This window comes from Pituophis catenifer, unplaced genomic scaffold, assembly GCF_029215685.1.
Source record: "Pituophis catenifer annectens isolate HBS135680 unplaced genomic scaffold, rPitCat1.0.hap2 SCAF_1, whole genome shotgun sequence".
NCBI classification, from domain to species: Eukaryota; Metazoa; Chordata; class Lepidosauria; order Squamata; family Colubridae; genus Pituophis; species Pituophis catenifer.
In genome coordinates, this window is record NW_027256881.1 from 242,955,121 (window position 1) to 242,979,402 (window position 24,282).

Sequence of the window (24,282 nt, forward strand, 5' to 3'; positions counted from 1 at the left end):
GAGAACTGTCTGAGGACTTGAGAACCAAGTCCATCTCCAGAGATCTAGATTTGCCTTTGTCCACAGTGCACAACATTATCAAGAAGTTTGCAACCCATGGCACTGTAGCTAATCTCCCTGGCCGTGGACGGAAGAGAAAAATTGATGAAAGGTGCCAACGCAGGATAGTCCGGATGGTGGATAAGCAACCCCAAACAAGTTCCAAAGCAATTCAAGCTGTCCTGCAGGCTCAGGGAGCATCAGTGTCAGCGCGAACTATCCGTCGACATTTAAATGAAATGAAACACTATGGCAGGAGACCCAGGAGGACCCCACTGCTGACACAGAGACATAAAAAAGCAAGACTACAGTTTGCCAACATGTACATGAGTAAGCCAAAATCCTTCTGGGCAAACATCTTGTGGACAGATGAGACCAAGATAGAGCTTTTTGGTAAAGCACATCATTCTACTGTTTACTGCAAATGGAGTGAGGCCTACAAAGAAAAGAACACAGTACCTATAGTGAAATATGGTGGAGGTTCACTGATGTTTTGGGGTTGTTTTGCTGCCTCTGACACTGGGTGCCTTGAATGTGCAAGGCATCATGAAATCTGAGGATTACCAACGGATTTTGGGTTGCACTGTAGATTCCAGTGTCAGAAAGCTGGGTTTGCGTCGGAGATCTTGGGTCTTCCAGCAGGACAATGACTCCAAACATATGTCAAAAAGCACCCAGAAATGGATGGTAACAAAGCGCTGGAGAGTTCTGAAGTGGCCAGCAATGAGTCCAGCTCTCAATCCCATTGAACACCTGTGGAGAGATCTTAAAATTGCTGTTGGGAAGAGGCGCCCTTCCAATAAGAGAGACCTGGAGCAGTTTGCAAAGGAAGAGTGGTCCAAAATTCTGGGTGAGAGGTGTAAGAAGCTTATTGATGGTTATCGGAAGCGACTGATTTCAGTTATTTATTCCAAAGGGTGTGCAACCAAATATTAAGTAAAGGGTGCCAATGATTTTGTCCAGCCCATTTTTGGAGTTTTGTGTGACATTATGTCCAATTTGCTTTTTTTCCTCCCTTTTTTGGTTTTGTTCCAATACACACAAAGGGAATAAAGATGTGTATAGCAAAACATGTGTTACTGCAATACTTTTCTGTGAGAAATACTTCATTTTCTGGAAAAATTTCCGGGGTGCCAACATTTACGGCCATGACTGTATGACATTCTTCAGAGTTTAGTTTGGTATCTAATCTGAATTAGTACTTACAGATAAGGTTGCTGATTATTTAGATTGTAATTATTTTTCTTTCTTTTTTTTTTTTATTGCAAAAGTTTTACAATTACATTTTCACCCCTTTTTTCCCCCCCACCTCTCCCCCCCAAACTTCCCAACCTCCCTAACCCTCCCTAACCCTCCCCTCCCCCCAGACTTCCCTATAATATACTCAAACTCATAAAGAACCCTAATATAACACTTATATATAAACTTGAACCCCTCCCTCCCCTATATAATTTTTCTCTTTATCTCATTACATTAAAAAATTTCTAGTACATTATTTTCAAATAAAAGCTATTTGATACTTTCTAGTTTGATATTTGTTCTGAACATATTCTATCCACCTTTTCCATTCCCACTCATAAGTCTCTTGTGAACAATCTTTTAAATATGCTGAAATCTTCGCCATCTCTGCAAAACTGGCCATCTTCAAAGTCCATTCCTCAATAGTGGGCAAAGCTTCATTCTTCCAATATTTACCTATCAACAATCTTGCTGCTGTTATCATATACAATATCAATTTTGTTTCACCCGATGTAAAACCCTTAACTATACCCAATAAAAACAGTTGTGGAGAAAATTGAATTTTTTTCTTCAAAACATTCTGCATGACCCACCAAATTTTTATCCAAAAAGCCTTTACTTTCCTACAGGTCCACCAAACATGATAATACGTAGCATCCAAACATTCACATCTCCAACATTTTGGCTGAACATTAGGGTACATACATGACAACTTTTTGGGATCTAAATGCCATCTATAAAACATTTTGTAGAAATTTTCCCTCAGGTTCTGCGACTGTGTAAATTTAACATTCTGAACCCAAATTTTTTCCCATGTTTCCAGCATCACTGGTTCTTCAAAATTCTGTGCCCACTTAATCATACAATCTTTAACTAATTCAGTTTCTGAATCTCTTTCTAGCAAAACATTATAAAGCCTTTTGATATGCATTGGACCTTTCTCTCTTATATGTCTAACCAATTCTTCCTCATGCAACATAATACCAGTTTTTTGGTCCTCTTTCCATCTCAGTTGTAATTGATTATATTGTAACCAAGTTAAATTAATCCCTTCATCCAACAGTGTCTGCAATGTCTTCAGCTGCCATCTGCCCGCATCTGTAAAAAGAACCTCTTTATATAAAAATCCCCCGAGTGACATTATATTTGTATTCCACAAAGTATGACCAAGATCCAGCCATAGCGGTATTTTATAATCCCATTTGAGTCGGTGCTTCTTCCAAACTCTCATCAAAGAATCTCTAAGTATATGACTTTTAAATACTTTATCTACTTTGTCGTCGTAAAATAAGTAAGCATGCCATCCAAATTCAAGATCAAAACTTTCTGCATTCAATATTCCAGTCTTTTTCCTTCCAAACCAATCACTTGTTGAAGTTAAAACTGCTTCATCATAATATAGCTGTAGGTTTGGAAGTTTAAGACCTCCTCTTTCTGGAACATCTTGCATAATTTTCAATTTCACTCTCGGCTTCTTCTCGTTCCAGACAAACTTATTCACTCCAGATTGCCAAACTTTCAATTGTTTATCACTTTTAAGCACCGGAATCATTTGAAACAAAAAAAGAAATCATGGCAAAATGTTCATCTTAACTGCTGCTATTCTTCCAAGTAAAGACAGCTGCAGTTTTTTCCAAGTCTCCATGTCTTTCTGCACCTCTCGCCACAACACCTCATAGTTATTTTGAAACAATTTCATGTTTGATTCTGCAACCTGAACTCCTAGATATTTTACCTTAGGTACAGTCTCAAAACCTGCCCTCCTTTCAAGCTCATGTTTACGATCTTGTGTCATGTTTTTAACTATCATTTTAGTTTTTTTTTGAGTTCAGTCTAAAACCTGAAACTTTACCATAGTCTTGTATAATGTCCTTCATCAGGATTATTGATTCCATTGGTTGTGATAGGGTAACAACCAGATCATCTGCAAATGCCTTTATTCTGTAATCCTCTTGCCTAATCTTTATACCTTTCAAGATATTAGAGTCCCTTATTGTATTTAACAAGACTTCTAGTGTTAAAATAAATAAAAGTGGGGACAACGGACATCCCTGTCTTGTTCCTTTTTCAATTTTAAACTCTGTTGTCAGGCTTCCATTAATAATGATCTGTGCCTTTTGCTCTTGATAAATTGCTGAAATCGCCTGTATAAATTGATCCCCAAAGTCCATCTTTTTTAAAGTCTTTAGTAGAAAATTCCAATCCACTCTATTAAAGGCCTTCTCTGCATCCAAAAAGACCAGCACTGCAGGAATCTGTTTATTCTTCTCAAGATATTCCAATAAATCTATTACTTGCCTTACATTGTCCTTCATGTGTCTGCCCTCGATAAATCCCGCTTGATCCTCATGAATCACCTTTTGGATTACTGGCATCAACCTGTTGGCTAATACTTTCGCATAGATTTTATAGTCTGTATTCAAAAGAGATATTGGTCTATAATTCTCAGGTTTTTTAGGACCAACTTGTTCTTTTGGTATCAAAGATATGTAAGCTGTTGTCCATGATGGGGGTATTTTACCCCCTTGTTGAATATTGCAAAATAAATCTCTAAGTTGTTCCACCATTTCAGCTTGCAAAGTTTTGTAATACACTGCGGTCAAACCATCCGTGCCAGGAGCTTTAGCTGTTTTTAGCTGTTTAATTGCTACTATTATCTCCTCCTCTGTTATAGGATAATTCATTCTTTCCTTTTGTTGATCAGTAATTTTTGTAACTCTTTTATCGTTTAAGTATTTTTCTATAAGTCCATTCTGCACCTCCTCTTTGGCATATAGTTTGGTATAATAGTCCACAAAAGCTTCTTTAATTAATTTTTGTTGAAAAATTTCTTTCCCTCCAATATCAATACTATCTATAGTCCATATACTTTGTTTTTTCCTCAATGTGTAAGCCAGCCATCTGCCCGGTTTATTAGCGTTACAAAATGTATTATGCTTCTCATATTGTAAGTTTGTTGCAACTTGTTCCGCCATAAGCATTTGAAATTGGTCTTTCAAAAGTTTTATAGCACTGCTTATTCTTTCATCTGTTGGATTTTTAATAAGTAACTGTTCTTTATTCTTTATTTCTATTTCCAATTCAGATCTTTTCTTTTGTCGAAACAGTCTATGTTTAGAGTTCATGTAGATAAGTACCCCTCTCATATAAGCTTTACTTGCGTCCCAGACAATTTCAATTGGGGTACCTTTATTCAAATTTATTTCAAAAAATTCTTTCAGGTGCTTTTTAAGTTCTGTGATATTTTTTTCATATCTAAACAAGTTCTCATTTAATCTCCAAGAACGTCTCTCAACCTTATCCATCTCAATTTCTATCCATACTGGGCTATGGTCAGTCAAAGTTCTTGGAAAAATCTTTGTTCTTTTTGTCTTAACAAGTAAATCATCTGACAACAAGATAAAGTCAATCCTAGAAAAGGATCTGTGTCTATCAGAAAAGAAAGTGTAGTCCAGTTCTTTTGGATTATGTATTCTCCAAACATCTTTTAGTTCCATATCTTCTTTCATGTCAAAAAAAGTCTGTGGTAGTCTGATTCTAAACTTTGCCAAACTCTTTTTATCTAATTTAGAATCAATTACTCCATTCCAGTCTCCCATAATTAAAATAGATCTGTAATCCCATTGCAGTATTTTGGTATGTAACATCTTATAGAAATGGTCCTGTTGTTGATTGGGAGCATAAATTCCAATCAAAAGAATTTGGCCATTTGCTGTAAGCAATTCAATTGCTACAAACCTACCATCTTCATCTGCTTCTATAACTTTAGCTGTTAACTTTTTATTTACATAAATAACCACACCGTTCTTTTTTTGCGAAGTTGAAGATATAAAATGTGTTCCTAGTTTGGAGTTTATCAAATATTTTTGATCTTGAGTTGTAATATGCGTTTCTTGTAAACAAATTATATCATTATTAAATTGTTTCAAGTATGTAAATAATTTCTTCCTTTTCTGTGCTGAATTCAACCCATTAACATTCCAAGATAAACACTTAAAGGTCATCAGCCTCTTTCTGGAGCAAAGAGCAAAATACTTGAAGGTCATCCGAAAGCTTCGATCTCGCTCCTCCCATAGCTCCAATCTCTTGTGCAGTACTCTTAACTGCCTCCTTGTCTTGTCTTTCCTGTTGTTGTTGTTGCTTTTGTTTAAGTAACTTAGATTGAGCTCTAGTTATACGTTGATCCTTAACTTCAATCATCCGAACCGAGTCCAAAATTGGAGAAGATTCCAGCAAGGGTTCATCCAGAAAACCTCCTTCTGCACCTTGCACTTCTTCTAATTCCTGCTTGGACTGTTCTTGCAATTCTCGTTGAGGTTGCTTCTCTTCACTCTCTTTAATCTCCAAAACTGTAGATGTACGTGGAGATGGTGTTCTTTCCTTAAGAATAGTAGTATAAAAGTGTTGTGCCTTCTCCACGGTATTCAAACGGCATCTTTCTCCCTTGTATCTGAAAATTATCCCAACTGGTGCGTCCCACCGGAAGGGTATCTGTAAATTTTGCAATTCCTTAACGAGAAAGCCAAATTCTTTTCTAGCTTTCAGCATTTTAGGAGGCAATTCTTTATAAATTCCAATTCGTGAACCCCCCACTTGTACAGAAGTGTAAAAGGATTTTTGCAGGATATCATTTCTTATTTCTCTATCTGTAAAATATATGACCACATCTCTAGGTAAATGTCTTTGTCTGGCCACCCAAGAGTTCACTCTGTAAATTTTATCTATTTTATGAAAAACCACATCAGGATTAACTTGTAAAATCTTGGCCAGGGCCTCAGAACAAACTTGTCTCAAATCCTGTCTTTCCTCCTCTCGAATTCCCCGAAGCCGTATAGCGAACTCCATTGCCCTGAATTGTATCATAACAATCTCGTCTTCAACTCTCTGCATTTTATTGTCAACATCAGCAATTTTATAATCATTGTCTTTCATCTTAACATTAACTTCTGATTTAAGTTCTTCAACTTTAAAATCAACTTTCCCAATAAATTCTGCCAGGCCAGATGCCACTTCTGATATTTTTTTGGTCACCTTGTTTTGATTCTGTTTCACCATATCTTTAACTTCATTAATTTCCTGCATAAATTCCTGGTGTGATTTTTGAAGTTTATCATCTATCCCCTGATGTGATTTTTGAAGTTTATCATCTATCTCCTGTTGAGATTTTTGAAATTTATCATCCAAAGTTTTAGAAATAAATTCTTTTAAATCTCCCACATCAAATTCTTTTTTCTGAGTCTGTAACTGTTGAGCAGGGGGAAGTTGCGTTTCATGTTTGTGTGTGGGGGATCCCCCCCTGTTGCCTTCCCTTCCTGCTTCTTTGAAGCCATCCTGCCATGTGATCTAGTTTTTCTAAAGAGGGAAGTTCCTTTTCCTTTCCCTCCTGCACAAAGACTTCTAAAAAAGTCCCCCAGATTTGATCAAATAAAGGTTGAAGTAAAGCAAAGTCAAATATTGAAAGGGAGAAATTTTCCAATTGTTTCTCTTGTAACAAGCAAGGCAACTTTGTAGCAACTTGGAAACTTTGTAACAGAGCAAAATAACTTCACCAATCCACACTCGCTGGCTCGTTAACTCTGAGGCTAAGCGCCATGTTTTTTCAAAGCACTTTCACTCGTTCGCATTTTCTCAAATTGAAAAGTCAACAAAGCGCTAATACTTGCGTTTCCAAGTTTCAGGATTCAGGTAGTTTCGCTATTTATTAAAGCTGGTTCTTTCGCTTTAAGTTTCCTGCAGCCGGCTTGTTCTGCAAAGGCAGAATCGTCCCACGTCGCCCGGAGTTTCAGCAGGTTGGAAGGGAGCCACGCCTGTTCTCTCCCCAGAAACTTCCCTGGGGGGTTACAGGGGCTCGACCTGTACCCTGCGATCTCTCCTTCTTCAATCCGGTGGATTTAGAAGTTTTCGAGCCGCTTCTTCGTCTCGAAGCGGCTCTACAGGCGGCGGGGCTGGCGGAGCTTCAAAAGGCACCGCCATCGCCGAAGACAAGGAAACCGGAAGTCTGTAATTATTTTTCTAAGCTGGATGATTTCATTACCACCTGCTCTGAGGAAAAAATCTAGTTTGATCAGTAAGCATAGAAACATGACAGAGAAAGCTTCCACAATTGAAGACACATTTAATACTTGCTAGTTGAGGATATGTAATCTGGTTTCTTGAATATCTCCTTGATGTTAATCAAGGTGCCTCCACTACTTATTTTACTCTGATTAAAAACTAGATGGAAAGTGAATGAGCTAAAAATCAAAATTCCATCCTGCAGTATTATTTTTATTTCCAAGAGTACCTTTGTTGCCTACCTAGGCTTGATAGCTTTTTTTAGAAAAAAAAATAGCATGGAACATCAGTGGAATGCTTTATTTGAAACTGTGCATACTTACTTGGAGCCGTCACTCTCTCTCTTAGCCCAACTCACCTGACAGGATGGTGATTGTGGGAAAAATAGGAGGAGGAAGTTGTGTTTATTTGCCACCTTGAGTTATTTATAAAATGATAAAAGTGGAAATAAATAAATAAATAACCCCCTAAAAACAGAAGATTTTTAACTGGGGTATTTGGAAGGATATAAAAGGAGGAAAACAGAATTGTCTCTGCTTTGTTATCTTATACTTGATTATTTTAATGTTTCTTAATATTTTTATGCTTTAAGCCACCCAGAGTCATTTGATATGAGATAGGCGGCAAATACATTCATGAATGAATAGGAAGACACAATCTCTCAGATAAATTATATGGGTGCTTGTGGCTGATAACACCCACTCTTATAAATTTCACTATATAAATTTAGAGACCACATAAAATAGCCTTTCAAATTATTAAGAGTCCAGGATACCTGAGAGTTACCTTCTCTATAAAGCTGTTCATGCCCAGATATCTATTGGAAAGAAACCATTTTCTTTCATTTTTCAGAACACGAGCAGCCTGTTTCTATTATACATTTTAGGTTAGAGAAGAGAACACATAGTCCTCCCTGTATGGGGGCTTCCACCATTCCACATCATGTATCATGTCAGGAGAGGTAATGAGTTCAGTTGGAGGACATGTCCATCTCCCTTTTATATTCTAGTCAAGAGAAGCAAGGGTGGGTTTGTGTTTGGTATCAAAACATACTGTGACAGTATTCAATTATAGTTTTCTTTGACAGGTTTGCTCTTGCATCTCATATCTTCTGGGGTCTGTGGTCCATTATACAGGCAAAGATATCATCTATTGAGTTTGGATACATGGTATGCCTTTTAAAAAGTCTCACATTTTTAAACATCTGCGTCCTTCACAGCCAAATTCTTATGCCTGTGTAAGAAAGAGTTGAGAAATTGGAGCTTTGTAAGTTTTGCATAACTTTTAAGCCCCCTCAGCATGACCAATGATGAGGAATGCTAGGAATTAGTTTTGTAACATCTGAAGAGTCCAGTCTCTCTACTTGTCTCAGACTAATCTAAATCACCTCCAAAACTCTATGTTTTCAGCATTTAATTTAACTGAAAATCAGTTATTAACAATTGTGAGTGTTTGTCTCATCAAGGATTTAATGAACGGTCACCTTGTCATTAAAAAACCATGGTACTTGCTATCACCAGCAACTTGGCTTTGACTGCTTTAATGATTCTACATTAAATGTCAGTTAACTGTATCATTTTGATTGTCCTTAGCTGTCCTTTTAACTTACTTTCAAAAACTAGTTTATACTTATACTGGGCACATAAATTCAATTTTAAATCCAGGTTGCAGCAAGGATCATTAAATAAGAATTGATACCTGAAAAAGTATTGCATTCCCATCCTAAGTGATTTCTTAGCATCACTTAGAATGCTCACACTTACTTGTAAAAGAGAACCAAGTGCCATCATACAAATAGATCTGCATGAAATTCTAGTATAATGCTTGTTCCCTGAAATTGGGACACATTATAGGAGCTTCAGTCTTTTCAACTGTAGTATTTTCCCCCCACTTAGGACTATGCACTCTCCAGATTTGATGCCTACTTTGAGCAGAAGAGGAAACTCAAAGTGTGAAGGTTGAAGACTGGACAATCAGTCACTGTACTGTATAAGGAAGGCAGCTGGGCAGAAATTCCACTGTGCTTAGGCTACTGTAGTTGTAATGAAGGTTTTGCAAATTCCAACTACTCGGATGCAATGCTGAAGACTGCACAAAATGGCTGTTTACTTTTTTACAGTTTCATAAGTCTCTGGAATGCAAATTGATAGCTGATGGATAATATAACAGTGCAATATCAAATGTTTTAAATCTAGAAGGTATTATGAGGGAAACCTTGAGTGTTAATGTGAACCATCCCTTATTTCAGAAGCAAGAAGTGTTAACTGTGGGTATCTATTTTTTTAACTAACATATTTTATTGACAATGCATTATATAAGCTACCAGTTAAGGGGGAAGTTCCAATTCTCTCTCTTTTTGTTAAGGGGAAATTGATTACACTGAATTTTTGCTGAAACCTGTTTGAGCAAAGGTCATAGTTATATGACAAATGTATGTCAGTTCAGAAAAAGACCGGTAAACTTAACACTAATCCATACTGGGCTGAAAGAACTCAGAAGAGCTTCTACAATCCAGTTTCTCTTGTCATGCAATAGCTTTCATTTTCTGGTATGTTGGTAAAACAAGGCAATACAGATACATCTCAAACTGGAGCATGCAAGTCTTGTTTTTCCTGTTAGCTTATTTCACAGTTTCAATCCAGGATATGCTAAACATTCAGTAACAGTCATGTTGTATTGCATTGTTCTTCTCTAAGAAGTTCCCCAGGCTGATAGAAATGGGATGAGTGCCTTGAATTCCTCTAGCAGCTGCTTTTTGCTAAAAGGAGAAAAGTAGGGGCAAATGAAAAACAGGGAGGAGCTGAGGGACACTTAGGCAGTAGTGGCAGGCTGGTGCCTTGTTGGGGGCATGCTGCTCCTTGTTTAAAACCCTGCCACCTTTCCAACAGTTAAGTGGATGTTTCTTGTGCAAAGAATACATTGAACTATGTATGTGAAAACTCCAATGAGTATAAGTTTTGTGAGGGTATCTAGAAAATGTATCTCCTAACTATTCTTTGGTGTGCTTTCTGCTTAACTTGTATTGGACAAATAAACTTTTTAAAGTCTTCTTGTTGTAAAATTTGATTATTACTTTGTCCTCATTAAGTCCTGAATTCTATTTCCCCTTTCCTATGGCAATGTGCTTGACTTGTATGAGCATCTTCGGTGACGTAGAAAGAATGCCAGTATGTATGCGATGTTAACACACAAATGCCATGAACATACTTGCAGTTCATTACAGATAACCACAATGTCAGGGTTCCAAGTAACAGACCCAATGAAAGATTCCCCCTCCCAGTTTCCCACAGTAGTAAATGTGGCAGGCCTGAAGATCCAACGAAAAAGATGGCTTCTAACATCCAACATTGTGGTTTATAAAATAGAATGTATAGCTTAGTGACCTTGTTTAGTAAACCAGAATTAATTATTGTTTAGAACTCTAAGCAAACTTCTATGGTTGCTATCTTTTGTCTCCCCCTTCTCTAGGAGTAATAATTTGGGGGGGGGGGGTTGCCTTTCAATGCAATAAGGCTCTATAATTTGTCCTGGATACAGGTATTTCTTGATAGTAAAAAGCAAAAGGGATCATCATTCAGTTCTTACCAAGACTCATGGAGTCAGTGAAATATTATGGGAGATAAATTAAAACAATTGTGGATGAAGGGTTTAACTTGAAATTAAATCCAGAAAGGTGCTGCATTTTGAAAAGCTGGCATACTGCATATCTGGAAGATGGTCAGTTGCTACCTTTTTACCCTTGACATGATTCCCAGCTTCTCCTGCAGTTTTGCATAATTATGGTCCTTTTCTGAATTAAAAATTGGTCCTTTTTTGAATTAAATATTCAAAGAATGGGACTTGACAATAAGGCTTGTATTATACAGCAGCATGAACATTGCTGCAGTAGAAACTCTCCCAGCCATTTCCTCTGCCATCCATAAACACTCTTGTACTGAAAACCAAAAGTGCCCTCCGTAACTTCTTCCAGAGCCGCCATCAAAATTGCAGGGCACAAAGGTGGAGGGAGGCAGGGAGGGCCCAGGGATTCCACTCTTCAAAATGACCATCAACTCCCCGGCTGATAACTTCTCCTTTGCAGAAAGCTATAGGTTTAATGGAGGGGGTGGGAATCAATAAGAGTTTCAAGAGATAGAGTGAATAATACTGATCAGCAGAGGCCCAGGATTTGAGGACTGGGAGATTTTTCTGTAAACTTACATGTTTTAGGCTTACTCTCAATTGTTTATTTTGCACCTCAAAGTGATCAGAAGCTGAATTCTAACAATGCAGAGGAGGCTCTGGAAATCACAAAAAACCTCTTTTTCTATTTATTCTTGAATTTTGCCATTCCTTCATTGACAGCCATTTTGGATTGGATCATTTCAAACTATAAATGCTGCCATTTTAATCCTTGCAGCTAAATCACTTTGGATGTCTGATTAGCGTATTAAGAGAAAGAATAGCTGACATGGAAGAATCTAAATTACTGCCAGTTCAGTTTATTTTCCTATCCAATAATTCAGCTTTGACTAACAAGATCAATGTCCAAAGAATGACAGGAGTGATGGTGGTAAACAGGCTGTTCATAACACACATTAGTTTTAAATACGAACAAAACCATGCTTCAAGATTTTAGAATCAGTTAAAATTATTTTGAGAAACACTTGACTTTGTGGTAAGAAAAAAAAATGCAAATCAATGAAATTATAGTGAGGGAGAGAAAATGATTCCACAGAAGCATTGTGAAGTTTTAAAAGTGAAACCCCTGTTATATATGGCTTAGGACCAGGATATTTGGCGGACCGCTTACAGCCAGCAACGATATCCCATCGCCCGGTTCGCGCCCATAGAGAGGGCCTACTCAGGGTGCCGTCAGCTAGACAGTGGCGGTTGGCGGCCCCCAGGGGTAGAGCCTTCTCGATCGGTGCGCCCACCCTCTGGAATCAACTCCCCTTGGAGCTCCGATTAGTTCCTGACCTTCACACCTTCCACCAGGAATTAAAAACTTGGCTTTTCAAATCCCTTGACCTGGACTGATGATGGGGTTTTAATTGGTTTTAAGGGTTAATTTTAAATTTTTTTAGATTTTAGTCTTTATTTTATATTGTGGCTTGTGTTTTATTGTTGTGAGCCGCTCTGAGTCCATTGTGAGATAGGGCGGCATATAAGCCGAATAAAATAAATAAATAAATAACCCCTAAAAACAGAGTCCAAAATTATTCAGCTGCACGCAGTTTTCTTCAGCTTAAATGTATACAATGTGTTGGGTGCAATTCCTTTTCTCTTTAACAGGCTAACCTAGTAAAGGTCTGCTCAGGAAATTTTCATGGAAGAAAAGAGGTGATCTTTGTTCCTGCTTCCCTTTGCAGTTCCTCAGTCCCTCCCCACTCCCTGTTATACGTAACAGCTGCCTGTAAATCCACATTTCAAATGCTAAATAAAGCATCTGATACCAACAGATACCATTTAAAGTTGCATCTTTTCTCATGCTCAGTATGTAGTACCTAAGTGCCAGCACAAGGGATCAATGCCCATATAAATTGTTAATAGTTTGCAAAGCAGGTACCTTATTCTGTGATCATGTGTAAGATGGTTAGATGTATGTAAAGTGCAGGGGTTTGGCAGGGGTCTCTCTTCCTCCCTCTCTCCCTCCCCCCCCCTCTCTCTCACACACACACAGAAGTTTTAGGCAGAATGAGAGGGTGAGAGAAGAGTGAGAGCCATAGAGTAAGTGCTGGAAAGAAAGTGTGAGAGACAGAAGCAAGTGGAAGATATGAGAGCAACAAAGCAGAAGAAATAAGCTGGAGGTAACAGTGCGCAGTAGAAGGGAAGAACATGAAGTGAGGGATTGGAGAGTCTCTGTTCTCCTACAGTATGGGGAAGCCCCATTCACCTCAAGAAGCCCCTAATAGATGGGCAAACTAGGGCTCTTTCTGAACTTGTCTCAGCTCCAGCACCACCCCACTTTCCTGACAACCGGAAATATACCAGTTGTTTCTTATGTGTCCCAATGGATAGCACTACAGTATAACCAGCCTTATTACCAATTAATATCCATCACGTGTCCAAATGTCCATCAAGAGCTTACACCGACCCAATGTCTGATTTTTTTCAACATAGACCACCCGGTCCTTGAATGGCTGGGTGGACTGGACATAAACATTTGAACCACGATAAGTCCATGTATTTGCCATACACTAAATAAATAAACCAATTAATAATGGTAAGAAGCTATAGTCAGATACAAATAGGTACTGAACAATTCTTGCTGGCATATTTTTGTGCTACCTCACTGCCTGGAGGAAATCACATTCAACCAACTGTCTGAATGTATTCTAAATCTTCCTGAATAAAATAAATAAAATCTCAGGTTCGGCACCCATAGAAATTAATTTTCCCCTGCTACAAGTTAATGTGATATTATCCTAACAGTAGTTCTGTAAGATACTGGTCTTTGCAGGTGGCTACTTAGTCATCAAGTATCTAGATTTGATGAATCACCTAATTGGGCTATCATCTGGTGATTTGGTGAGATTAATTTGGTGAGATTGGGGATTCTCTTCAGGGGCATCCACATTGATCTTCTCTTCGGGGACATCTGCCCATGTCTCCAGGATCCTGAGCCCCTGGGGGAGCATTCTGGATGAAGCAAAGTATTTCAACCATTTAAACAAGGAGGAAGGAGGTGGATTATTTGGAAAAAAGGAAAGGGGAAGAGGAGAGAAGAGAAAAGAGAAGAGATTGAAGAACCAAAACCAAAGATTAAAAAGTATGCTTTAGTTGAAAGACACACAACTGTGTCATCACAAATTTTTATTGTTGTTAGTTTCCCTAGTAGAGTAAATTACTTTTCAGCCAAATTGGCTAACCATGAATAAAAATCAGATACATTAAGGATTCAAATATACATGAATATGCAAAATCTATTTTGAGGAGATCACAACTTCTGCAATTTCAGTCAGTTTCCCACATTGAAACTTCTAATTTTCTTACAAGGGAAAAATTCAATCACTGTGTGGGCACCAGCTCTATATTTTATCCAAGAGGAACCTAAAGTAGCGGGGGGGGGGGGGATAATCTTGAGTATCAGAAAGTGAAAATGCAGAAAAAAAATTCCCATGTAAGTGCTTTGTGATTTCCATTTCATGTCTAAATTAAGGATAAGATTAATGTGTCCTTACACCAGATTAATTACTGCTGGGTCTATGGTTCCTCCCATGTTCTGAACATTTAAGGTATCTACACATATTATCTTTATAAACCTATTTAGTATACTCAATGTGGTACACGTTTCTTGTTCAAATCCATTCTTCATAGATAGTCTCTTCATTTTGTAGCCAGAATCCCATTTTATAGACACTGAATTCAACTTTTAGAGCTGAGACATGTTAATTAATGCATGGGAAAAACATTTATGATCTCCTGCTAATTTCAGCAATAATAAATTCTTTCCTTTGCCGAGTTCACCGCTCTTAGGAGCCTATATGTTGACTGAATGAAGTTGTTAACTTTTAACTATAATGCACAGTTCTATATTCAGTTTGGCTTTTCAGGGAGCATCAAATAACCTGAATTATTTATTTATTTATTTTTATTAATTTAATTTGTATACCGCCCTTCTCCCAGAAGGGACTCAGGACGGTGAACAGCCAAAATTAAAAAACATACAAATGCAAAAGTTAAGATAATTAAAAGAATTAAATCATTGGCTACCCAAATTTAAAACCCCAAATCCATAAAATTTAAAATCCCAATTAAAAAACCATTTAGGCTAGGCCGGCTTGATGAAATAAAAACGTCTTCAGGGCTTTACGGAAGGTCCGGAGGTCCGGGATCAATCGTATTCCAGGAGGCAGCTCATTCCACAGGGCGGGTGCCCCCACAGAGAAGGCTCGCCCCCTGGGGGCCGCCAGCCGACATTGCCTGACCGACGGCACCCCGAGGAGGCCCTCTCTGTGAGAGCGTATTGGCCGGTGGGAGGTTATCGGTAGCAGCAGGCGGTCTCGCAAATACCCTGGCCCTAAGCCATGGAGCGCTTTAAAGATGAGAACCAACACTTTAAAGCGCACCCGGAAGACCACCGGGAGCCAATGCAGCTCGCGCAGGAGAGGTGTTACGTGGGAGCGCCACGTCGCTCCCATAATCACCCGCGCGGCCGCATTCTGCACCAGCTGGAGCCTCCGGGTGCTCCTCAGGGGGAGCCCCATGTAGAGAGCGTTACAGTAGTCCAGGCGTGACGTAACCAAGGCATGAGTGACTGTGCACAAGGAGTCCCGATCCAGAAAGGGGCGCAACTGGCGTATCAGGCGAACCTGATAAAAAGCCCCCCTGGCCACGGCCGTCATATGCTCTTCTAAAGACAGCCGTGTGTCCAGGAGGACGCCCAAGTTGCGAGCCCCCTCTGTGGGGGTCAGTGACTCGCCCCCAATAGCCAGAGATGGCACCAGCTGGCTATACCGGGACGCCGGCATCCACAGCCACTCGGTCTTGGAAGGGTTAAGCCGAAGCCTGTTCCTCCCCATCCAGACCCGCACGGCCTCCAGACACTGGGACATCACTTCGAGGGCATCATTGGGGTGGTCTGGGGTGGAAATGTACAGCTGAGTGTCATCAGCGTACAGATGGCATCGCACCCCAAAACCACGGATGAATTAGACGAACAAGCAATCTTTGTGTTTACAGAGTCCATCTTTTAAACTGCTGGATTAGGTTTTGGAGTAGCAAACACAATGGCCTTTATTACTGACTGCTACCCAAATTTCTCTTTTGAAGGGTCTTAAGTTTTTTCTCAGGCCTTCCATCTTTTCTGCCTTTCCTTTTATTAGTTAAAGCTGTTGGTCATTAGAATTTGCAATTAAAGCATTTTAAAAAGCCCTACCAGGCTTCATTGTTGTTGTTTTTTCCACATAGGATACATAGATTTGCATTTCACCTATCACAGGAAACCATACACTTCTCTTTTATGTCTGAACTCAATAGCCATGCTTCAGAGTAAAGAAATAGCTCTGGAAGATACTGAAGTTACCTATAAAGTAATAAAGATGGAGAATGAATGAATGAATGAATGAATGAATGAATGAATGAACGAATGAATAATCATCACTTGGAATGAAGCCAGACATTGAATAGCAAAAAAGAAAAGAAAACAAGAATTCCCCATTAAATGAATGATGGCATAAATGTGGAGATAACTATCAGGCTAAATGCACCATAGCATTTGCCATGTATGAATAGATCCACATGGAGATGGCATTGTCAAAAGCTTCACTTTAGGCTGGAAGAGGAGAAGAAAGAAGGGCACATCAGAAGCAGTGCGGGGGAGGGGTGTTGTTTGTTACATTTCATTATAAGTATAAATGCATTTTTTTTAAATAAAAAAAAATCCAGTGAACTCCGCTCTGAGTAACTACCACTTAAAGCCTCTACGGACTGCATCACCCATTTTAAACCAGAAAATATGGCTGGTAGCCAGCCTCACTATTTTTCCCACCAGCTCTAATGAACCTGATGTAACCGGCTTTCCGTACATTTCATTTCTCTTCTAAAGCTGTAGGCAAGATTCTTCCCACCCTTCAGTTTGGAGATCTTGCCTATTTGTGTATTCTCTCAGAAGCAGCGGCTTCCAGTTCATTCATGATAAAGCCAGAATATTGAAGGGGGGGACGGGACGCGCACGGGGAGCAGCTCTTGGCAGTTTCCTCAAGCTAAAGTTCTTCACTGCCACAATGCCCATATTTTGTCAATAGGCCCAGTGACAGCGCAGCCTGGCTCGAAGCCTGTAGCACGTGACCAGCCCTACTCTTTCAAATGCCATCCAGTTCCAGTTGTATTGCTGCCATAGCAAAGTTCCAGGATGGAATGGCACAAGGACCGTGGGAATCAGTAGAAAGGGGAATGGGTCAGGATGCAGAAGGTGTGATTAAACATATGTAGGTACATATGCGTGCTTCACACACACACATACACAGCATGTAAGTTCAATCAGAACAGAGCTGGAAGGGACATTGGAGGTCTTCGAGCCAGTCCCCCACTCAAGCAGGAGACCTTATACCCATGATAGCAAACCTATGGCACGCATGCCAGAGGTGGCATGCAGCGCCCTCTCTGATGGCACACGAGCTGTCATCCCAGTTCAGCTCTGCTGGGCATGCGTGCATGCCTCCCTCCGGCCAGCTGGTCTTCAGGTCTCTGCTGGGCATGCGCATGGGTGGGGCATGTTCAGGGGGGTGCATGCATGGGGGCGGGGCGCATCTGGGGCCACACGTGCATGCACAGGGGCGGGGCGCATGCTCAGGGTGCATGCACATTGCATTTTGGGGGTTTGGGCATGCACGCACATGTGCACACTTTGGGCACGCGGTCCGGAAAAGGTTAGCCATCACTGCCCTCTACCATTTCAGACAAATGACTGCCCAGTCTTTTCTTAAACCCCCCCCCCCCAGTGATGAAGCAGTTACAACCTTTGAAGGCAAGCTGTTCCACTGGTTAATTTCCCTCACTGTAACTATTTCTTGTCTTTCCCTGCTACTTCCTGTCAGAGATCTGAGCTGGCACTTGCCCAGCAAATCAGACTGGAATTAAGGTAAGATTTTATTCAGAATCTTGTTGGGGTATTTTTTCAATCCATTCCATTTTATAGACACAGCAAGCTGTGGCACAATGCAGGCCAAAGGAGTAGGAAACCAGAATCTGTAATAAATTCAGACTGACAATTCTGACTGGCAGTATATTCCCTGCTTGACATCTCTCTGCATTAGGGAGAAGGTTATCTGCCTTCTCCCTAATGCTGTCAACCAAAATCTCAGCAATTCCTGCAAACCTATTGCAATAAAGGAGATGTTAACAATGGGAACTCATATATGTCCTGCACTTTTTGCACCAAGGTAAGGGCTCATGTCCTTTTTGAAATTTCCCTCACTGAGCTAGTAAGGAGCTCAAAATGGAGACATGGAATCTTGACACGAAGCCTGATTTAGACAAGGAAGAAGCAACCTATTGCGTTGGATTTAGAATGGCAGATTGACAGCTGCTCTCCAGACAATTTACCCTGTCTTTCTCAAGCAAGATCTTCCTGAATAAAGCTACTTACTTTAACATGTAGCCAAGGAAATCACACCACTCCTCCCTCTCTAGGAAAAATATCTTTTGTTCTCTTGAAGCAGTTTTGGAGAGAAAGAGACAGCCAAGAAGGTAGCTACTGCGGCTGTGAAAGATTGTTTCTGGGCTCTGATAGAAGTCTACGAGAAGCTAGGAAACAGGCCACAGATATAAAAATGTCCTTTGAGTTTCAGACATCAGGTCATACCAGAATTTTTACCATATGGAGAGCAACTGTCCAGGGATGGCTGCTATAGAAAAAGAGGTGGAATCAAAATAGTTTCAAGTCAGAATCTATAAACTGAGAGCACTGGGTTCATGTTGGCTTTCAACAGAGTCACAAGCAGGATAACAAGACACCCCTGCCTCCTCACGTTTAAACTCTAAATCCTATCCCCACCTCCACCTTAGTCACGAGAATGTGTAAGTTATGACAATTTGCGGCAGAATGGCAAAGCAAGGCATACGATCAGAGGTGCGGTAGGCTATGCAAAGTTTACATTCCTACAGAAACTGAAAAGAGTGTCTCAAGTGGCCAAATCCAAGCTAAAAGTACTGCACTGAGTAAATTTCATAAAGCTTGCCAGACTCCTTGGGAGAGATTACTGTCAGGTTCTTCTACTCCATGATTCCAAACAGGCTGCAAAGCAACTGTTTTGTTGATATCAAAATCCCTGTTCTCTTAGGAATAACTAAAAGTGAAAACACCTTAAAATTAACCTTGAAAGGAGGCTTGACTGAGCAGAAGCAATAATGGAAAAGAGTCAGTGTGGATGTAAATTCTGTAACCAGCTAATTTGAGAGGACTGGTGTTGTGTCCTGTAGTGATGAAGGCATTGAGACACTGGAGTTTAGTACTGTCACTCTCTCTCAACCTTAGGAAGAAGGCACTGCCAAACTCCTTCCAAAAACCCAGTCTATACAGACCAAGGGTGAAATCCAGCAGGTTCTAACAGGTTCTGGAGAACTGGTAGCGGAAATTTTGAGTAGTTCGGAGAACTGGCAAATACCACCTCTGGCTGACCCCAGAGTGGGGTGGGAATGGAGATTTTGCAATATCCTTCCCCCAGGAAGGGAGGGAATGGGGATTTTGCAGTATCCTTCCCCTGGAGTGAGGTGGGAATGGAGATTTTACAATATCCTTCCCTTGCCACGCCCACCAAGCCACACCCACAGAACCAGTAGGGAAAAATTTTGGATTTCACCCCTGATACAGACTAATAATCTGCTGCTGGACTCAATTTTGGTATAATATGTGAATATCTTTCTCATCATCCCTGGTAGAAAATAAATCATGATATGCACTAGAACTGTAGAAAAATCCACTCCCTCTGAAAATTCAATATGGCCAGTTTATAAATGATAATCAATCCATCCCCTGCTATATAGGCCTGTTCAAAAGTATCTCTTTCCTACCTCATGGGTTTACAATCATATGATTATAATTTCACTCATGTCACTGAGTCACTGAATCACTGACAGCTGACTGAAATACCATATGAAACTGCTGCTGGACAAGTGCATCTCAGGTATGTGCGAATAGCTAGAAGAGTTGCTTCATTGTGAAAACTTGCTTCATAGTTTTTTTTTCTTCTCATGCTTTCAACAGAACCAGGAATGCAGAGAATGCTCATTATGAATACCCCTCTGCCAGAAAAGATTTTTCTCTCACTGGACGTTCTTCCTCATTTAAAGGAGTGCAACTAAACTATATCTTTTCTATATCTTATGTTCAACAAGCTGCCTGTTGTACTTTTCCACTGCTCCAAGACCTGGAAGATCCGTAGGAAAGTCAAATAAAGGTGGTGCTTCAATACAGGGGTGGGTTCTAAATTTTTTTACTACCGGTTCTATGGGCGTGGTTTATTTTGTGGGCGTGGCTTGGTGGGGGTAATGTAACCGGGTGGGCATGGCCAATTTTTTTTTTACTTTTAAAAGCCTTTTTTTTACAACCTTCCTTAAGAATTTGTAGAAAAAATGCTTTTAAAAGCCTCTGACGATCCCAGCTGAGCCGCACGATCATCAGAGGCTTTTTTTTTTTTTTACTTTTAAAAGCATTTTTTCGGCTGAAGAGGTTGTAGAAAAAATGCTTTTAACAGTTAAAAAAAGAAAAGCCTCTGATGAGGTGGGCAGGGTAAGCAAGCGGCGACTGGGCTGGGGACCGGTTCAGGGGCATGGCCAGCCAATGTTATTACTGGTTCTCTGAACTACTACAACTTTTTACTACTGGTTCTTGCGAACCGGTGCGAACCGGGAGCAACCCACCACTGCTTCAATCACACTGTCATGGCTGCCATGTTGACTTTTTTGATCACACCCTGTGAACATCTCTGTCCAAGACATACAACTCAGTAGTAGATTTTTATGTTGCTCTCTTTAATTTCCAGCGAAATTTACTCAGTGCAGTACTTTTAGCTTGGGTTTGGCCACTTGAGACATTCTTTTCAGTTTCTGTGGGAATGTAAACTTTGCATAGCCTACCGCGCCTCTGATCGTATGCCTTGCTTTGCCATTCTGCCGCAAGTTGTCATAACTTACACATTCTTGTGACTAAGGTGGAGGTGGGGATGGGACTTAGAGCTTAAACGTGAGGAGGCAGGGGTGTCTCACTGTCCTGCTTGTGACTCTGTTGAAAGCCAACATGAACCCAGTGCTCTCAGTTTATAGATTCTGACTTGAGTTGAAAGTAAAGAACTGGAGGTCTGCAAGAATAACAACCCAAACAAGCAGATGTAATTGATTAGTACCACACAATCCCAGGCAAACTTTAATCAATAATAATAATCTAATATACTAGGCTGATATTCTCAGAGGATCACTTATTCTCATGCAGGCTGTTTACACAATGCTTAAGCATGCTGTAAGTGGCAGCTTTTAAGCAACTTTAATGATCATCTCAAAATAAAGCTCAGCAGCATCTGACCTGCTTGTACTTTAATGAATAGGAGACTATCCACAGATCCCAGGGCTGCAGACTGAAGAAGAGGAAAGCAAAAGGCAGGAAGGATGAATCACTTCTGTCATTGCTTTTCCAAGAAACCATCAGGAGCCGAGCTTGACTCAAGGATGTTATTATCTTGACAATATTCTAAATATCCTATTGTCCATTGTGTTGACATACGTTGTAGCAGATTTCCTTAACCTGGTTTTATACTTGCCTGAAAAACAACCTCACCATAAAAGCTCAAGCAAAGTGGTGGGAGCAATTCAGGTCACAGAGTACAATGTTCTTTAACAAAGAGCCCATAGTTTCTACTTTCTCTGCACGTCACCCCATTGGAGATACCACCTCCTGCCCTCCACCCCACCCTCCCAATGTAGAAATGGTATTAACTGCTCTGGTAGATCCAAATGTCTTCTCACAATGATTTAACTTCTGGACACCAGGATGTTGGTGGGCGAAATCTGAAGAATTATAGAAGAGTCTATAAACATTCCTTTTAAAAAGCATCTGAAAACATTCTTCCATAAACAAAACAGGAACTAATTAGAGATACTGATTTACCAAAAAATATGGGAAAAAACAATTCTGCTCATAGTAAATGGATATTGAACTAATATGTCCTTATACGTTCCACATTGAACTGTATTAATTTGAATTCTTTGCATAGTGTAGGACATCTGTTTTTTACTGATAAGGTATTTGTAATCTGTCTCACACATAATCTGCATCTGCCTAATGATCTTGTCTTCCCTTTCCTCACCACTTCCTCTCAAATCACCCAAATTTTAATCTTATATCTGTCTAGCTGCATCTGACGAAGTGACCTGTAGCTCACAAAACTTTTTTTTAGCTATCACATATGAACATGATTCCCCTACTATGGTTACAAAGTCAATTAAATCACTATTATTTACTTACATGACCTCTGAACTAATGAACTGAAATATCATGTCCTAGTAAATAAGTAGAAGGATTTTTTTATGTATCAATTCATAGAATAGGTTGAAATCCATTGCTTTGAATACATTGGACAAGTGGGAGAGTATTTACTAAGGATTGGTTATAATTGGTTGCAATTCCCTTGATGCTGGTGATTTAATTTGGGTCATATTAACTAATTAATGGATTAATTCACATTAACATTAATTTATATGGTTTGGTCTTATAGCATGTCTATCAGTTCCTGAATTTTTTTTTCCTATGCACAAGCTGCTGTTTTTCTCTCTCCTTCCCAGGAAGCTTTAGAATTCTAAAATTCTTGTCACATTTCCTTTTGTGCATTTTTCTTTAGTGATGTCAGCTGGCACAGAATACTATTGCTTTTGTTTTCTGTCCCAACACTGTGTCTCACTCAGAAGGCTCCCTGATGGCTTTGCTCCCCAATTTGAAAATATGCCAGAGAAGATATTACTTCATGAGGCTTCATACAAGATTTAATTGATAAGACTGAGAAGCTGTAGGCTGCTGCAGAGATTGTTGATGGTGAAAGGCAGACATACATAGAACCACACACTTGTCCTCAATTTTGGAAGTAAGATAAATGCAAATACCCTACTCTTACATCTATAAGCCAATTTAGTCTAGTGGCTAAGGCACCAAGCTAGAAAGTGAGAGACTGTGAGTTCTAGTCCTGCCCTAGGTGTAAAATCTGGCTCTGTGACTTTGGGCCATTTAATCTTGACCCAATAGGGTTGTTATGTGAGGAAAATAGGAGGAGAAAGAAGTATCAGACTTGCCAGTTTGAGTTATTTCTTGAAAATAATAAAATGGTGGGATAAAAATAAAAAAAGCAAGAATGTTTTTCATTTTAAAAAATGTTTATTTTCTACCTTATTGGACAGGAATCATTAAAAAAAATAGAACAGTTCTTGCCACAGTACTGGCTTTCACTATAAAGAGAGGAGTCACCTAGCACTTCCCAGATATTTAGCCTTGAACAAAATTTAACTTTGAATTTGGCAGCAGGGGAAAAAAATCCAGAGTCCAACTGATTCATCATTTGCTCTGGTTTTCTCTTATTTACATAGGTTCTGCTTCCATCTTTAGCCTAGCAATTCAAGGGTCACTGAAGTCTAAATTCAAATACAATATGTTTATTTTTAGCCTGATTGCCTTTCGTAGATTCTTTCCATACAATTGATCTTTTGTACTCTTGAGAAATTGCCCTTGCACAATGCAATGGAAACAGATATTTCACTGTGATCCTGGCTCCACTTTTAGCCGCAGCCGCTAAATCCTACCACAGCTCAAATTAAGATACTGACTAGTTTTAATCAAAGGATGCTTTCCTTCACAGAAATTCCTGCAGGGATGAAGAAAGCAAATCAGAGGCTTTAGGTGATATAAAGAAGTATATCGCTGTTCAAGCAGCTCTGTTTAACAGGGCTTGTTCTGAGTGCCATTGTCACTCCTAACACAAATGGAAAAGCTGAACCAGATGCCCATCACAACTAAGTCCTTGATCTAAATGAACAATGGGGTCACTTGGAAACAGGCTATTGGACAGACTACATCATGCAATCCCAGTGATCATTCATATTGTCAGGCTCAGATTTCTCTAGTAAGGCCTGAACAAAAAGCTGCTGATGGCTGGTATGCATAGATAGAAATGAGGACAGTGCAGTCTCAAATGACATCTTCAGCAAGGAAGAACAGGGATGTTTCATTGATAGTAGTAATTGTTACAAACATGTGGATTCTGAAGGTTTCTGCTTCTGGAAGTGGAAGAAGGCACAAGAGATTGATGCTTTCCAGGCATCTGTATAGTCTTCCAACATAATTAAAGCTCTATTTGGCATAGATTATCTGCCTTTCTCTAAGGACATCTACCTATCCTACCAGGCAGTGGTGAAATTCAATTTTTTTTACTACCAGTTCTGTGGGCGTGGTTTGGTGGGCGTGGTATGGTGTGGTGTGGCTTGGTGGGC

The 24,282-nt window shown here is 39.7% G+C and overlaps 1 protein-coding gene across 2 annotated transcripts in view; it reads left to right on the forward strand.

Annotated features, from left to right (window-relative positions):
* CHKA (choline kinase alpha) overlaps window positions 1–10,367 on the forward strand; it is a 44,461-nt gene extending 34,094 nt beyond the window's left edge. For both annotated transcript variants that reach the window (XM_070932528.1, XM_070932537.1), the window contains exons 11-12: window positions 8,420–8,501; window positions 9,228–10,367. In XM_070932528.1, coding sequence (XP_070788629.1) covers window positions 8,420–8,501; window positions 9,228–9,287 — 142 coding nt within the window. In that variant the 3' untranslated portion in view covers window positions 9,288–10,367. The remainder of the gene's footprint in view (window positions 1–8,419; window positions 8,502–9,227) is intronic.
* The last annotated feature ends 13,915 nt before the right edge of the window (window positions 10,368–24,282 follow it).